Source organism: Hippocampus zosterae, chromosome 19 (assembly GCF_025434085.1).
Source record: "Hippocampus zosterae strain Florida chromosome 19, ASM2543408v3, whole genome shotgun sequence".
Taxonomy (NCBI): domain Eukaryota; kingdom Metazoa; phylum Chordata; class Actinopteri; order Syngnathiformes; family Syngnathidae; genus Hippocampus; species Hippocampus zosterae.
In genome coordinates this window covers 6,659,876-6,677,144 of record NC_067469.1, presented here as the reverse complement: position 1 = coordinate 6,677,144, position 17,269 = coordinate 6,659,876, and the positions used below count along the sequence as shown (strand labels likewise).

The window sequence follows — 17,269 nt, the reverse complement described above, 5'->3', positions numbered from 1 at the left end:
TTTCCTTGGTTAAAAAAGGTAAGAAGAAAAAAAAATACATTTAAAAAAAAAACAAAGGAAACTGGAACAGATTAATGACAATTTCCGTTCACTTCAATGGGGAAAATTGATTTGAGATGAGAATGTTTAGCGTTGCAAGAGTTGTTTATGGGACTGATATTTTTTATTATTGTAATCTTTAGGCAAATAAAACTAATCTTTAAACTACTTGGTATACCTTAAAGTATTCCGTATTAATTGATTTTTTTTTTCTTTAACAGAAATGAAAATGGGGTTGCTCGCAGATTAATGTTCCAAAATTGCTTTGACTTCATTCTGAAAATCAATTATTAAATAGAATTTCTACCTTTCCGAGACGAAACAAGGGGCTTTTTTTTTTGGGTACAATCATCACTTTTACAGTTATTGAGGCGCTTATTTATTTTCCGAAAGCGAGCTGCTGTCAGGGTAAACCGTCGCACGTCTTATTTGTTCATGAATAGGTAATTTCAATTCCAGCCAGCATTAAAAGATACCGGAAGGAAGGTGAGAAATCAAGGTTTGCCTACCTCATCATAAGTGTAGCGATAGTCGGCCTTCTTTGATTTGAGATCCCACAGGACCACGATCCCGGACTCGAATCCAATTATCAGCTGAGAGAGGAAACAGCAGTCCAGGAGACGGGTGGAGATGACAGACGGAGAGGGTGAAGATATTAAAGGGGGAAAAGTGGGGGGGGGGGGTGCATTTGACATTCATGTGCCACGTAACATAGGCTTGGGTAAGAATGTCGCTTACACAAGGGACAACAACATCATCTTTATATGAAGAAAACGAGTTACCGAGAGGGATATGTCGTCCCTACTCAGAAATAATTTAATTTTAATTATTTACTATTCATTAATTATATCATTCACAAAGGATGAACCAAAAATGTCCAACAAAACTCAAATCAAATTTCCAAGGACGTCCATTTTCTCCGTTTCAAAAAAGAAAATGTGATTTATATTTTTCTAAACTGTTAAGCCCTAACAGTCGGGATGGTGTTGTGACATCACCAATCAATTCCGCACAATTGATCAAGTCCATCGCACTCAATTATGATGTCTATCGCTAGTCAGCTGAACCTAGCTAAGCGACGCAGAAGAAAAATGACTCTCAAGACTAAGCCACAATTAGTGTTTTGTCTAAACTGCAGTCTCTCGGCTGATTCAAAGCTCTCGAGTGGAATAATGGGATGCGTTTTCATTTAATTGACGCGCTTCCAAATCGTGCTGATGAAATCGGTGAATCATCCATCACAAGATCAGCATCTGGGATTAAACATTTAAAAGCCTCAACTTTACCTCAAGAATGATGTCAAACAATTAACTGCAGTCAACCTTTCAGTGGATGTGAAGAAAATACAGAATCTCAAATCTTGACTGCTTTTGATTAAATGAATGCTAAATTTTGCCTTTCCATTATTTCTCAAGGGGAGAAAAAAAAAACAATTTGAAATGTATTATCGCTACCATTTCAATCTCTGAGGTGCTAAGTGGGATTTAATAGTGTCCTTTACCTTTCCCTCATCCATGGGGTTGTCACTGATGTGGACGACTGGTCCAGGGTGAGCCTTGGACGACCTTCGGGGAGACACAAGAGAGAAATAAGTAGTGAGCGACAAACGTCTCCATCTGGAAATTGACTCGGGTCCCTTAACACTGGAGCGGCTGAGGTCAAAGCAGGCGAGGGTGCGTCTGAAAATCCACAGAGGAAATGTGCTGGTGAAGCCCGAGCTGTCAATCAGTCTCTCGGACTGTTCAAACTTGTGATGGATGTTTCTGTGAAGATGTTACCATTGGAACATAAGAGAAAGAAAAAAAAACACTCCTCTGTTTGTACTTCACCCTGCAGCCCCCCCCTTCGGATGCCACAATGACGGATGAGGGTCACGAGAGAAGGTCAGTGACTACAAAATGTCTAACACGTTGGCCAAATACCGCATGGCCTGGGCAAGGATCCCCTTGAAAATGAACAGTCCAAGAGGATAAAGAGAGAGTATCGTCATTTACGGCCGTAAGAATCTGACACTCATGAGGTCAATGGATGAACTTTGTTTTGAAAAACGGATGCTGAGAAAACATTTTAGAGGGAGTATTCTTGTGATCGTACTTTTGATACGCCACAATTAAATCTCGCGCTAGGCGTGTCTGTTGAATGCCCCACTCAACCGTCAGTGAAATACCCGAATACAATCTGAAAAATTGATGCGGGTTCACATAATTACATATTTGAACCGTAAAAATAAACCCTCTTAAATCTACTTTAATCCTCCACGGCTAAAATATATCCCACTGGGTTGTCACAATGAGGCGTTCTAAAGGGATAACCAAAATCAAAACTCTAGTTCACAAGCTGGATGTCAAGTCAAGATTTTATTCCACAATAGCCCCTCCTGGTTCTTCTACCTTTCTCACCATGACATACTCACAGCTGACAATGAGGCGCTCTCAAGTGGACACGCCAGTGGTCAATCCAAAGGCGAGATGTTTTTTCGGGGTGTAGGCTAGCTAGCTAGCTAGCTAGCTGCTGTGTCGTAATGGCAACAGATGTTGTGAGAGATGGCACTCAAAATTTGATATTGTGAGAATCGTGTGACTTCTGCTCTTTTATACCATCAAGTGACAGTTATAGCACCGTTTTTTGTCACTTTTTAGACTTTCACGTCATGACACAAGCATCAGCATTTATAATAAGAGCACTGGAATCTTTGAAATGAAAGACCACAAGGTGGAAAGCGTTCACAGTTGTTTATGAGAAGCAAGCATAATTCAGCGGCAGCTATATTTAGGCTGATGGTGCCGGATGATTGGAGGCTTATTATTACTGAAGCTGTGGCTGCAGCTTTCTCTTTTTTTTGCTTCATCTTGTCTCAATTCGCCGCCTTCTCACACACGTGCTGCATACACACACATACACACGCAGCCCAGCAATTAACGCACTTCTTAACACCCACTTTGTGAAACACACACCCATAACAATCAATTAGCCTCTCGTGAATTACAAATGCAATTCGTTGGCCTGTGGCGTGTGGTTTATTTTCTCTTGTTCTAAGGGTTTCGATGTTCTTAGTTTGAACGTCACGCGGTTTCACAGATGAAATCCCTTTTGGTACAGTGATTTGTTTGAATAAATAATTATTTTTCATGTATTCTGGATTGAGTGCCTCTTTTTATTGTACCGTATGTAGCTGTGAAGCACTTTGTATTGTGTGAAATGCTTGACGTAGTAGCCAAACACTGCATTTCTCAGTCTTTCATGCCATAACAATGCCGAATGAATTAACTCCAGAAATGAGCTTAATGTAATATTAAATCACACACGAGGTGACATGAGGCCACAAACTGCACATGAAACAACCATGTCGCAAACAAGCTGTCGTCGTTGGGGGCTTTTGATGTCATCGGCCCGGCAGCTACTGCAGATGTTCACCACGTCACTGTGTGGCTCTTCCTAAAACGGAAGAAGTGCTTTTTTAACATACAACTGCCATATCTGGAGTCAACAGAGCCCTAGAAATGACAAGGAGGGAAAAAAGTCCATTGAATGTTAGCCACAATGTAGATGCACACAAATTGCTAATTTGTGGGCACAAAAAATATTGATGTGAATGGGCATTCAAATAAACATGTGTACAGACCGATGTGTGCAATTTGTGTACAAAATGCCAGGCACTGCAATATTACATCACCTGTCTGTGTGATTGAAAAGAACATAATAGCAAGAGCAATGTCGTTAATCTGCACCCGCTTCAGGTTGGTGAGTGTGAGCGCGGTCGAAAATGAAAAAGGAAAGAGGAGCTGGAGCCCCGAGCCAAGGCGCTCATGTGCAATGTGTGTCATGCTACGCTCTGAATGTTTTTGCCACTCCTGGCCCACTTCTGTGCCCGCTGACCATCATCTTGAATCAAGTCCACAAACACACACAGGCAAACACTTTAAGACCGCAGCAATGTGAGCGTACACAAGAGTCAAGAGTCTCATTGCCTCAAGCCAAAGCTGAACAATGCTACCCAGAGCCCTTCTGGATGGCTTTGTGCTGCTCTAACTAATAAAACAGCCAGACAGATGAGTTTCACGCAGCTATTTAAAGTGACCCAATACGCAACAGTAATATTAGTAATGCCTTGTAGAAGATAAAGAATATATCCCTGTGAGTACTGTCACCCTGTCTGTCTGTCTATATTGCTTTGTTAAAATAACCATTCCTTAAAGTGTTGTTACACCGCCACAAAGATGCTATTCATTAGCCTGTCTATGATGTTCTCCATTATGTGTTAGCATTGAGCTAGCAGACTTAAAGGCAAATGTATGTGTTTGTTTTCAATATTCCTTTTTTTTCACATGCAGTTTGACAAGATTTGCTCACCAGGAATTCACTGCCACCATCCTAGGCTCGTACCATGTCTGGAATTTTTTGGGTGAGTCATGCAACTTTTAAACTCATCTTCTTTTGTCGGTGGACTTCCAACAGGCGTCGACCCGGCTATAGCCCTGAGTACATTCTAATGTAATCGTAATGACGCATGCATATTGAACACCATTCCTGCCGTTAAAAAGCAATTTGTCAGAGAGAAGTCAAAGTTACTGCGTGTCCAGCAGCCCTTATCGCCCCTTTCTATCTCATTATTCGGATCTATCTTCGACCACTCCCCCCGTAATGGCAAAAGCTCTTATCACCGCAAGCCCTCACCCTCCTCTATCCGCCCTCTCCTGCGTACATATCCTACCTCTCCTAAAACCACAACCCCACCACCCACCAGCATCCCCCCCCCCCCACCCCTCTCCCCTGTGCTTCCCTGCTCAACTCACGCCTCGTCTCGTCTCCCCCGCAGCTCCGACGTCTGCGAATAGCGTACAGTGATCTTGGCGGACACCTGTTCCAAACGTCTTCTGCTAGTCCCTCGCGGTGCACACGCACTCGCTCTCGCAAACGCAGACACGCGCGCACAGGAGGGGGGAATCTGTGAAGCAAAACGCTCCGGTGAATAATTTAAGCCTCTACAGCAGGGAAATAAAATGGAGCCTGTCAAGCTGACAGATTCATTGAAGGCGCTATAGGAAACATTTGGCGACCTACCAGTGAGAGTCTTTATATTTGTTGTTTTTTTTGCTGATCTAAAATTCCATATCAACCATAATAACATATCAAAAATGTAAAATAGTGAATACACAGCATCCCTGGTAGCACTTAGATGAGTCGATAGGCCACGTGTTGCCACGGTGGCAATATGACTTTGTCTACTATTAAGTTCACATATTGATCTGTACTTCCTCCGAATACTGTGCCGGTGTTTTTGCACTGCTAAAACACCGGCCCTCCCCCAAAAAGTTTGCGATGTATTTATTTATTTCGTTTTTTTAATAAACGAAAATTGAACCTGATAATATTGAACATCTACTTCATAAAAAAACACAATCACAGCCTTATAAAATGCAATATTAAGAACGATACAGTTGGTGCAACATGATTAATTGATGACTCCTTCTGGTGTGTACAACTTGGGCACCGAGGCGGCAGTGAAGTGATGCAGTAACCTGCAAATTAGTTGCTTTTTACAGAGGATAAAGAATATATACCTGGGAATATTTCTACATTTGTGTATTCATGTGTTGCTGCACTAAATGCCAAATATCCATTGCCTGAAGCATGCCGACACCGCCACATGGATGCTATTTGTTAGCCCATCTTTGATGTGAATGGACAAATGGCATTATCTGTGTATGCGAATGCCAGACCGTTATTTTACAGAGTGTATTTGTAAATGGGCAAATAGAGGTTTGCAGTGCATGTGTATGTGAATGGTAAGACCAATGTTTACTGGTTGTATGTGTATGGATTACGTGTGACTACAACTGGCCAGACAGGCTAGCATAGCATAGCATAGCTAACACTCACAGTTCAATGGCTTTGTTCCACATGATGACGTAGCCTGAGAGCATGAACGACTCCACGTTGACGATGTGGATGTTTCCCCGTTCGGTGCCGATGTACAGCCACTTACTCTGGAAAGGCAGGTGGCAGAAGGTTATCCTGCCAAAGGAAAAACACACAAAAAGTGTTACGGGACAAAAAGATGGACAATGCTGATAAATCGCGCCGAACACCGCAAAGATTCTTGAGCCAGCCATTGGTTTCGAGTCTCCTCCCAGACTGGGAGCGTAATGAGAGGCTACTAACCCTTCTGTCCTCATCAACTGTGGTGATCCATTCATCTTCTCATCCCTTTTTCATCATTTTGCTCTTTCATCCATCTTCCCGTTACACCTCCAGACCGTCCCAGGAATAATAACGTACGACCTTGCTCATCTGGCTCCCATAATATTTCAGGGTTGATGCTTTTTGTATCTCCGGCTCTAGTCAGACTATTTTAAAGACAAAACCAGCCCATGGGAATGTTTATTTGTAAATTCTTTGCAAAAAGGCAGTATTTACCTTGCCTATGGTAGTGTTAAAGTTTTTAAATGGTTGAATAATTGATGCCCATTGTACGTGGATCGGAAAAATATCACAAATCAGATGACTTGACTGTCGTTCCTTCCTTCTAACGGAGAACATGAGCATTTTCTTTCTTGATTTATGGGGATGGGAGCATCCATGAATGCTCTGGTTTCCTGTTTTCACGCCAGTGCTGTGAATCCATCCATTGTTTGGAGTGGTCAAGACACACACCCACAAGCACACACACACAAAACTGTCAGTTGGCAGCTTGCAGGCTCGCTGGGAGATGGCAAGCGCTTGCCGCAAACACAACTGTGCCATCACGTCACGTGACAAAGACAGAGGGGGGTGGAGGGGGGTGGCTCTTGGCGCGTTAATTGTCATCATTTCTAACGGCTCAGGTTTGTTTGATGGATGATCCACCGAGGGCCGGTGCTACGCATGCCAAGTTAGCGAGTGTGTCAGCAGTTTGGAAGCTTGACCTTAATTGCCGTGAGTTAGAACGGACTGAAAGGCCAACAAGGCAATTGTGTTTTGTAATCAGGCCCAGTGCGAAGGCCTTTTGTAATTATTGTCTACACTTGAAACTCAGTTTTTCAAGGTCAGGCAGTTTCACTTAGCAACATGAAATTTCGTAAGCATGTTTTATCATGAGGAGACCCACAAAAAAGAAGTGATTGTGGCATGGTAGACTTCCTTCGTATTTTCAGGCACGGCGCCAGTCTGGGTATCGGTACCTTAAGGGTAAAGTAGTAGCACAGAAGTTCATGTGGCAAATCCCTAGCCCTGAGGAGCGCCTTAATCCGGAAATGCTGCTGAGCCCAAATCTCCTCGCAGGGGTTTCAGTTCAGAAGAATCTCATGAGATGACAGATTGTGTACACCCCATGCATAACCTCCCAAGAATGAGAGCAAGAGTGAAAATGACATGAGAGCTTGTTTAAAGGGGAAACATCAAGGCCTGAGCAGTGCGAGAGTATACGGCTAGGATTGTTCCCGTTTATTACAGCGCAACTGAAAATATTGCCGCATCATCATCAGAGGCACTTTATAAGGTGGAAATGATTATCGTTGTCTCATTTTTTTTTTTAACCTCACAAAACCTGGCATTTCAACAGGGGTGTGTAGACTTATTATAGACACTCGACAGACAAACAGTGATTCAATGCACGTTCACAGCTATGGCCAAGTCTTCATGAAGCTATCAGGCAAGTTTTGGGATCTTCCACTGTGAGAGGTTTTGTAAAAAAAAAAAAAAAAGTCCTCCCAAACGAGAAAAAGCCGGCTTTATCCGTGTGCGCTGACCCTAATGTCCGTCCCTTATTATCGCCCATCATATCAGCCTGCGTCCATGGCGACGTCGACATCTGCAGTGGCTTCCTGCCAGGCCACGGGCTGACTGGAGCGTCCTACGCCACAGTGACTCGGCAGGATTTCTTCCTTTCCTCTCGCTCGCATCCCCGACAGCGCAACCCACAGACTGACTCACCGCTGTCTGGCGGAGGCCCAGTCTGTCTCAGCTCCGCCTCCCTTCCCTTCTCGCCTCGTTTCGGTCATCCCAAATGAATGGATGCCCGCGCTGGAGGGCTTTCCGCAACGCTGCGCTCGCCCGTCCCGACTCGAATTTGGATCACTAGGCGGACAAAGGGAAGCTTCTGTCTGCGGTATATGCAAGTATGGATGCAATGTCACAGTGTGGTCAAGCGTGGAACTGGGGACTTACCCGCAGTAAAGAGTGGCTGTGTTCACGCTCGATGCTAAAGCTAATAGATACCTCAGTTTTAAAAAAAAAAAAAAAAACGAACTTACGGTTTTCGCTTTAGAGTACGTTGTTGTTGTAAAACGTGATTTAATGCTAACAACTGTCATATTCAAAATGGGAATGCCTCAATTTTACAGACTCCCCCCCCCCCGAAGCAAGACATCTCTCGGCGACGACGTTTACGAAATGTCAGAGGCAGTCAAGCGCCTCCGTACGGACGCAAGCCGCCCCGTAAAAGTCGCCGGCGGCCACCTGTCCATCATGTCAGCGCTGCGTCAGATCACTGCTTCTGACACATCACCCGTCCCGCGACTTTTCAGAAGAAGAGATACTAGCGTGTGATCCGATTGGTTCCGATGGGTGATCACGACGTCGGTGATTGTAGGAGACAGTTTGTCGGACTTCCTTGAGGTCCTTTCTTGTCTTGCCCATCCGAAGATTATAATTATATATGCTTTTATATTTGTTTAAATGTTAATTCATCATCTCGCGTTTTAAACATTTAGAGGGTCGAAATGGGACACTAGGACGGGTAAGCACATTATCGTTGTATTGTCTGTGCTAGCAGACAATTGAGGAGTAATGGAAAAATAAGGAGCCTGGCATGCATACTACAGACGACGTGAACCATATCAGATGATCTTAGAAGTTTAACCGGGAGTGAGGGGGCGGGGGCTGGGGGTCATGTTCACTTGTCTACCCTTCTGTCACCTCTCTCTGCTGAACTTGAGTGAGTGCAGGATAGCCGGTCTCTTTTGCCTCAGGTTCCACAGGTGCACTGTGTCGTCAGCCAGGGCGCTCACCAGCGCCCCCTGTCAAAAAAAATACAAATAAAAAAATCAACAATCTGTATTGTGATGACATGCACACACAAAGTCAGAAAACGTCTTGCGCACAAGCATGAGTCAGCTAGCGCTCTCCCAGTTAGCCGTGATGTATATAAAAGTAGGTGTGTAGGAGGCACTAAAAATCATTTTAATCTTTCTCCCGGAGGGGGTTCGATTGGGCTGCTGAGTCACAGTCACACACACAGTGTGTGAGTAGGGGAAAGAAGAAGAACTGAAACACTAATCACGCTCACAAGGGCTGCACTCGGTTGCGCCGAAATCTTTGTCATGCCTAATTAGTGCACATGGCAAAGGGGTAGGCCATTAAACAATCGCGCTGAAATGAAAACATCATTCAATGCATCACATTGTACGAATTGGGGATGACTTTTAAAATAAGCTTGACAGCAGGATTTTTTTTGTCACATATAGTACACAGGAAAACGTCTAAAAGGAATATATTAATTCGATAGAAACGAATGACATGAGAGATTAGTCAGGATAATGACTAATTAAAATCAATCGCAATCAAGCTTTGTTGAAATCATATCGCAGATGAAGAACATTTTTTGGGCACGAGTTCTGACATCTCTGTGGACTGTTTTGCATTCAGGTGATATTGAAGGCTTCAAGTGCTTTGGTGATATGCTCCAGTTTGTCACGAAAAAAGGTTCTGTGTTGCCTGGAGCGCCGAAACAGAAAAAAAGTGTGATTAAATGATGTCTTGGCTCGAAATATTACATTCTGGACAAGACTGCTTCTCAACATTTTCAAATGTACAGTGAACGGTGACGGCTGTAGACATTTCTGGTGATAAATCTGTCTAATAACACTTAGGAAGGGTTGATGAAATACTGCTTCTTGTTTTTATAGCTTTCAAACTATCATAAATAAAATTAACTTTTTCCACTCATGGAAATTTCACTTCCTTTTGTCAACAGGTATATTTTATAGTAGAATTTAGCCAATGACAGATTCCAGACTCAAAGCCTATCGAGAATATTGATACAGTCAATCAATGTAAGATCTCAGCATATGTGGTATTAAAAATTTAAGTGCAGTGGAATGTTGTTCCCATTACACTTTCCCCATTGGAATTTTTTCAATCCTCACACATTAAAAACACAACTTTTAAAAAATGAATACTACCACTCTGTAATATACTAGATGGGAAAGAATTAAATGGAATACAAAGCATAAAACAGTTTGTGCATCATTATTCAATGCTGCAATTAATTTCCATGTGCTGTTCCTTCGTTGAGCTCACTTTGGCCACCAGGAGGCAGTATAATACCATACAGTCATGCAGACACAGAGAATAGACTTTTTCTACTGCTACTAAGTTGCTGTGATCATGTTTTTCATTGAGCATAAAGAATATATGCCTGTCTGTTTGTCTTGCTCCACCATTTGTGCTTGAAGAGTTAAAACGCCATGAGAGCAATGCCGTTAGCATGGCGTTTTCCATCACATGCTAGCATTTAAGCAAGTGGGTCAAATGCCATCTCGATATTGCAGATTTTCACCAATCTTGTGTGGATGTGAAACATATACACCGCGATTAAGTAATGTACCGCTAAAAGCATGTCCGCTAACCAGAGGCCGAACAACATTATGTGTGTTTAAATAATAGCGTAATAACGCAGTTTGTTTCCTACCTCATTGATGAGAAACTGAAGCTGGATGACGGCTGCGCCACTCTCATGTTGGCAGTAACACTCCACGCCAGGACGACCGAACCTGGAGTATTTACGGTCAAGGAAATGGTGGCAATGCATTAGGAAAAAGTGTTGGGGGTTTTTTTGTGTATGTGCGCTGAGTTTCCACTGAGGCAACGTGTCCGTGCAAGAAATGGCAGCCTTAGGACAGGAGACTCGGCATTTGAAGGTCATCTGCGGCGTGTTGCCCCTGAACCGAAGATCTGTCGCTTAAAAAGAAATGGACATGACATATTCAAAAAGAGCATATTCACTACTAGCGCTTTCTTAAAATGCTACAATGTACGACATGCTTGCTAAAGTCAATACAGACCTCACGGTTGGGGGTGTTTAAGGTAATGAAATAAACACAATCACCAGTGGAAGTTGAACTACGCAGCTGAGGGAAAAGTCATAGCGGCAAAAAAAGAAGAGTGCACGGAGAATAATTAGAAGCTCTTCGAAGGAGTCTCGGGTGAGCTGGCTGATTATATTCCTTCATTCACTCCCTGGATTCAGTAAAGGGAGGCCATTTGTCATAGCTGGGAACAGGGGATGGGGATGGGAGGGGGCGGGGGGCAGATACGGGGATATGCCCAGCGGATGACAGCACCGCTCATCATAATGTGTAGGTCTAAGTGTGTTGGCATGCGCGTGTGTGCTTTAGCGACGCATCAAAATATTGGCTCGCATATGGATCGTAATGCGCTACATTAACTATATAGACCATCGCTACAGCCGCTTATTAATATTTCAAGCATCGTCAACGCCGCTTCTCTTCACTCTCACCGGACATATTTTTAGGCACACCTGCACGATGCCATACAATTCATCTATCGGATTTTGAGCAAGAAGCGACGCAAAGGCCCTTGCAAACAAGACAATTGTAGACACTTACCAAAACCTAATGACAAGTATGATGCATACGTGTCGCCTGATAAGAAGTATGAATCTATCGCTGCACCGTTTGTTGCTTTAACTACATTCGAATGGATGTACATATAAAAACGACTTTCCTTTGTGCCCCCAATCAATGCGCAGGGGGAAGAAAGTCACACAATTTGTAGAGACATGCTTGTCGTTTGAAAACATTCAGCGAAAAAAAAAAAGAAAAAGAGGGACAAGAGTCGCTGTTTTAATTAACATTTTAAAAAGGGCCAAAAGAGTACCCAAAAGTCTAATCAGGTTTTGCTCTCCTGGAGAGCCAGACTTTGCTTTCAGGCTATAGACAGACGCTCATGTCACTTATTCAGTACAATACAATACAATACATGCTGATTTATATAGCGCTTTCACAACAGCGGCAGCTGTAACAAAGCGCTTTACAAAACAGTGAACATAAAGTAAAATAATAAACACAACACATAACATAAAACACGGACAGTCGTGCAGTTCTAACCACTTTTCCATCACACGCTTTGTTGTTTGAAGTCTGCAATAACATCGATTTAACACACAAATAAGCAATAAACAGCCAAAATACGGTAATAATGTACAAAACGGGAGCAGTGACATTTTATTTTCATCAACCCAACCACTTCTGGTCTCCAGAAATTCATCTCAGAGATTAAGCCTTTTTTTTTTTTGCTGACTAATGACGAACCTCCAAGATGTAATGAGCACTGTAAATCACTCGGCAAATGCCACATGCTCTGGTTTAATCAGTGATACCAAGGACAGAGTTTCCATGCCACAAAGACAATCGGTAGGCTCCCCGACTGGATTAAGCGGAGACCTTTTCAAAGCAGACAACCGATCTGAGATAAGACCACAACATACTGCAACAAAAATTTTTTTTTAAAGTACAGTGTAAGCAACTACCGTTTTCCTGTCCGAAAACGGAGCCCGCAAACCAAACTGATGACATACTCTCTCGAAACCAAGTTTCCAATCTGTATGATTCACATCGAACTGGATAAAACTGTTTCAATAAAAGAGATTTTTTTTTTTGCACTAATCATAGGTGTTGACTTGTTTTTCAACTGGCATAACCCTGGATAATATTTCTTTTGTGGTATATTTAACGTCGTTAGCTCATATAACTCATTCAGTACGAGTCAATTCTAGTCTGAAAAGACATTTTAAAACGTTTTTGGGAGTGAATGAGTTAATAAAAGCTCCCACACTGCGAGCTGCAACAAATTGTAATGACTCCCCAGAGTTTGACAAGCATTCCAGAATTCACTGTACTCTATTATTTTGGGTTCGGGGTGTTGCGTCCCATCGCAATTTAACGCACAGTTCAGTCAGTCAGAACGATTCATCTTTTATTTTACACACTTTCTGACCCATGTGAAGATGACATGATTTTATGCTCGAAGAGTTCGGCTCGGAATAAAAATAGCATAGAAAAAAAAGGCCATTAAAAATAGAAAGCAGTCCCGATGGATATCAAAGTGAAACAATGGCAAATAAAGAATGCGTGTCAGCTTCGGGCTAAAAATAAAACCTGAGGAAGATTTTACGCAAAGCAATTTTTAAAAGTGTGACCGTGCCTCTGGTTGCATCCACGCGGGACAAGGACCGAACGGCTACGTGTGTCACACTTGCCGACAGGCGCGGTTTCTCATCTCTCTCTATCCCAGTCGCTGCAGGAAGCCTCCTCGCTGCCTCTAAAGAGTGGACAGGCGAGATCGCGGGTAGCCAAGGCAGCGATTTATTATTTTTTTACTGGGGTTGAAGGCTTTGAATGATATGATCTCTGTCTTATGTTAATTGTGTTACTGTGGCGATCACGGCGGATTTTAAAAGAGCTTAATTGGTCGGCCCCCAATAAGCATCGATAACGGAACCGTCATTTTTTTTTCAATTCCCCGGAAACAAGCGATAGCGAAAGGGGAGCGAAACAGGGGGAAGCAAGTGACTCGAGAGAATCCAAGAAATAAGGGAGGGAGAAAGAGCAAGCCCGGAAGCTGCTATGACGTTGGCACCGAAATGACGTCAAAGCGAACCACTCATGCATCAGCCTGCCGGCATTGGGGGATGGGGGATGGGGGTGGCTGCTGAGCCCAGAGGCACAGACTGGACTCGAAGACAATAGCAGACATCCTTCTCCAACTTGACCCCCCCCCCCCCCCCCTCACCGAACACATACAGATGCCCTGCAGATGTTGACGAGCCTGCTGAGGGAGTCTCATCGCATTCCTCCGGGCAGCCTCAAAACCCAACACAGCACCGCAGAGCACACTCAAAAAGCAGGATGGCGTTGAGCTTCATCCTTACAAGGTAGCTTTTTCTCTGTTGAATCCTCTCTGGGCAAATGACATCAACAGAGGGTTGATGTTGAAATGCAATCTGGTATTTTGATCTCGTCGCTTAAATCGCCAGCCACGGCAAGATTATTTTGAGAATCTTGCCAGGTTGATGATTTCCCCAAAGTCTTCACTTTTATTGACAGGAAGTTTGGACAGAGGAAGCCGTCGAGAGGCTCGAAGAATGAACATTTACGAACATTTGAAGGCCAAACTGCTAGAAAAATGTGTAACGCGAGGTATATAGTTTTAGATTCCAGTATTTTTTTGCACAGGATGGAGTTGCTACAATGGTGAAATTAGCATCCGGCGGTTTCCCGAAGACCCCGTCAGTTGAACGCAGGCGATAAACAAAATACAAAGGAGGCGATTTGTCGTTACTTAGCGCACAAAAAGAATGTGACAGACATTTCGGCAAAGATCAAATCCGGTGTACCGTTTTGGAGAAACGGGATTTTGGCAGGAAGCTAACTTTCTGGGACCTTTGTGGTATTAAACAAAAATAAAACTGCCTTATTTGGAAAAAGTACACAAATCAGATGTTAAACTTGCCAGTTGTATTAGCTAATTTAGTATTTTTTTCACAACCTTAGCAAAAGTATGGGAACACTTTGCTTTGATTACATAAAACTCAAGCTAACGCTAGCTAGCTCTTTTCACAGCCTGATTTTTGCTGTTCTTCCAATAAGTAAACAAAGAGCTAATCTATTTTGTTTACAGATACATTTTTTTCTGCCATTGTTGACAATTTAGAGTACTTATGAAGTACTTTTGGACTGACGTTCGGCCATTAATGGATGTATTGGTCAGTGAGGATACGCTACTTAGCGCTGATGTCAGTGAAAGTTGAAAATGCTGTAAGTTGAGCTTTAACCAAGCCTGCAGCCGTCGCTTAGCAACAGCAGGAAGAATGACGACAGGCGGGATACTAGCTGGCAAGCTCACAATGCTCTACAGGGACAATCTCACTGCGAGTCGGCCGAACTGACACGTTCTTCAAGGGCCACGAGACCTGTTTGTGCGACTCAGTTCCCCTCTGTGATCTGCCAGATTGTTCTGCAAAGCCATCAATAAATGGCGCACCAAAAGAGCAGCGGCGTCTGCTCGGCCCTCATGAATATCGGCGTCGCACGTGTGGAAGAGGACGCGGGGGTTGTTGTCAAGCGACGACGGCGGGGCGCATGCAAATGAGGCCACAGACAAAATTCCGATTTATTTGTTCGTCGCGAGCCTCGTGTAAATAATTTCCCCAGACGCGTTTGATTCATCATGCAGACAAACAATTTAAGCGGCATGCGGCCGATGATCATCGGATTCTATTCTCATTTTGGAAAACGGATGAATAAACGTTCTTGTCTTTGGTACAATGTGGGGCTGCGATAAAGATACATCTTACACATATCAACAAACGTGAGTCGTTTTTGATTATTTAAGTTCTGCCCTAATTTGAAATTATTCTGATTGCAAACAATTGCTTGGTTGATGTTTTTTTTATTGGATTACTAATATCAGTGATTGACAACCGATTTCAGTATTGATTAATCGTTGCACTTGGCCTAAATTTCCAAGTTTTTTTTTGTTGTTAGTTTGGGGGTTTTTTTGGGCTACGCCATTTAATATGGACTGAGCGTAGCTGCGAAATGGGATGACCATATCAAAGATTTGCAAGGGCGAGTCATCGATGCTTGTGGCTTTAATATATTATTAAACAACGCGTATAAATGAGATTGCCGCAATACGACTCACAGTTGCTCTTAACGATGATGTGAATCACTGGCGGTTCTTTCTCATGAATAGTCATCAAATGTTACACAATCATATAAGTCACTCTCACTGACCTGTGAAGATCAACAGGAAAACATTTGGTTGCATTCGACTCACGGCTTTACTTCGATGGGTAGGGGCCCACGGTGGTGTCAGTAGGGGGGGCAATTTCGATTCAATTTGAAATACCATAACCACGCCGAAGGACTCCCTGCTCAGCCTATTGTTGTAGTAGTAGTAGTAGTAGTAGTAGTAGTAGTAGTAGTAGTAGAACGGCCGCCAATTCAAAGCAAAGCGCTGGAAAACGATGACACGTGGATTGCGGTTGAGTCAGAGACTAAAATGAAGAAAGCGAAATCATGAAAATATATTTGGGAAATTAACTGACTGAAGGAAGGGGAGGTGGTGCCATGAAGGAAAACGTTGAGCGAAGACGTTGAGTCAGCAAAACAGCCCGTTGGCCGCAGCAAAATAACAACATATGAAAATGTGACAGGAGAGGTGAAACAGAACGAGAAGAGGGCGGAAGAGCAGGATAGTGTAAATTAAAGCTTTGCGCGGGGATGAATCTTTTCAGGGCGAGGTTTTCATAACACACAAGACCTTGAGTTTTTAAGAGCGAGGCGTGTTTTATGGCAGGTCAAATTTTACCGCCATTGGCCACTCACAAACATTGGGGACAACGCAAATTGGTCACAGTTTAGCACAGTCTAGTATACAAGTTTCAAATGCATCCATCCGTTTTCCGATCCACTTTATCCTCACTAGGGTCGCGGGTGTGCTGGAGCCAATCCCAGCCGTCTGTGGGCAGTAGGCGGGGACACCCTGAACCGGTTGCCAGCCAATCGCAGGGCATACAGAGACGAACAAACATCCATGCTAACACTCACACCTCAGGAGAACTTATGAGTGTTCAATCAGCCTGCCATGCATGTTTTTGGAATGTGGGAGGAAACCGGCGTACCCGGGAAAAACCCACGCAGGCCCAGGTAGAACATGCAAACTCCACACAGGAAAGTCTGAGCCTGGATCGAACCCATGAACAACGTCTGCACTGTGAGGTTGACGCGCTAACCACTGGACCACCGGGCCGCCCTACAAGTTGCAAATTTGAATCAAAATTAAAATGACATTGTGATGCACTAGAATGTAATTTTCAAATTGCAAACAGTTGTAAATGCAGGGGGGAAAAACAATGAGAAGTCAAGTGTCAAGACAATTTCACCGGTAAAAAAATTATAGGACAACAAAAAAAACCACAACAAAAAAACAATACCCAAGAGCAAAGTTCTACCATAAAAAACTACTTCATTTTCCCCAAACAGTACATCGACTTATCGCTTCAAAAAGTTAGAAGAGGACCTTGAAAAATTAATCGCATATTAAATCCAATCGTAATTTCGAGCAAAAAAAACACTTGGAGCTCAAGGTAGCGCATTGTGTGACGGGTATGAAAAACATGTCAAAGAATTATTAATTAGTCATCTCTTTGTATAATTAAGGCCTC

At 43.2% G+C, this 17,269-nt stretch overlaps 1 protein-coding gene across 8 annotated transcripts in view; it reads right to left on the bottom strand.

The window, feature by feature from the left end:
* stxbp5a (syntaxin binding protein 5a (tomosyn)) overlaps window positions 1-17,269 on the bottom strand; it is an 82,646-nt gene that overhangs the window by 49,679 nt on the left and 15,698 nt on the right. For 7 of the 8 annotated variants that reach the window (XM_052052889.1, XM_052052885.1, XM_052052886.1 and 4 more), the window contains exons 4-8: window positions 10,709-10,790; window positions 8,935-9,035; window positions 5,920-6,054; window positions 1,541-1,604; window positions 549-632 (exon numbers count right to left, since the gene is read on the bottom strand). In XM_052052889.1, coding sequence (XP_051908849.1) covers window positions 549-632; window positions 1,541-1,604; window positions 5,920-6,054; window positions 8,935-9,035; window positions 10,709-10,790 — 466 coding nt within the window. Of the gene's footprint in view, window positions 1-548; window positions 633-1,540; window positions 1,605-4,389; window positions 4,738-5,919; window positions 6,055-8,934; window positions 9,036-10,708; window positions 10,791-17,269 lie in introns of those variants that run through there. The other variant, XM_052052887.1, reaches the window with a different exon arrangement.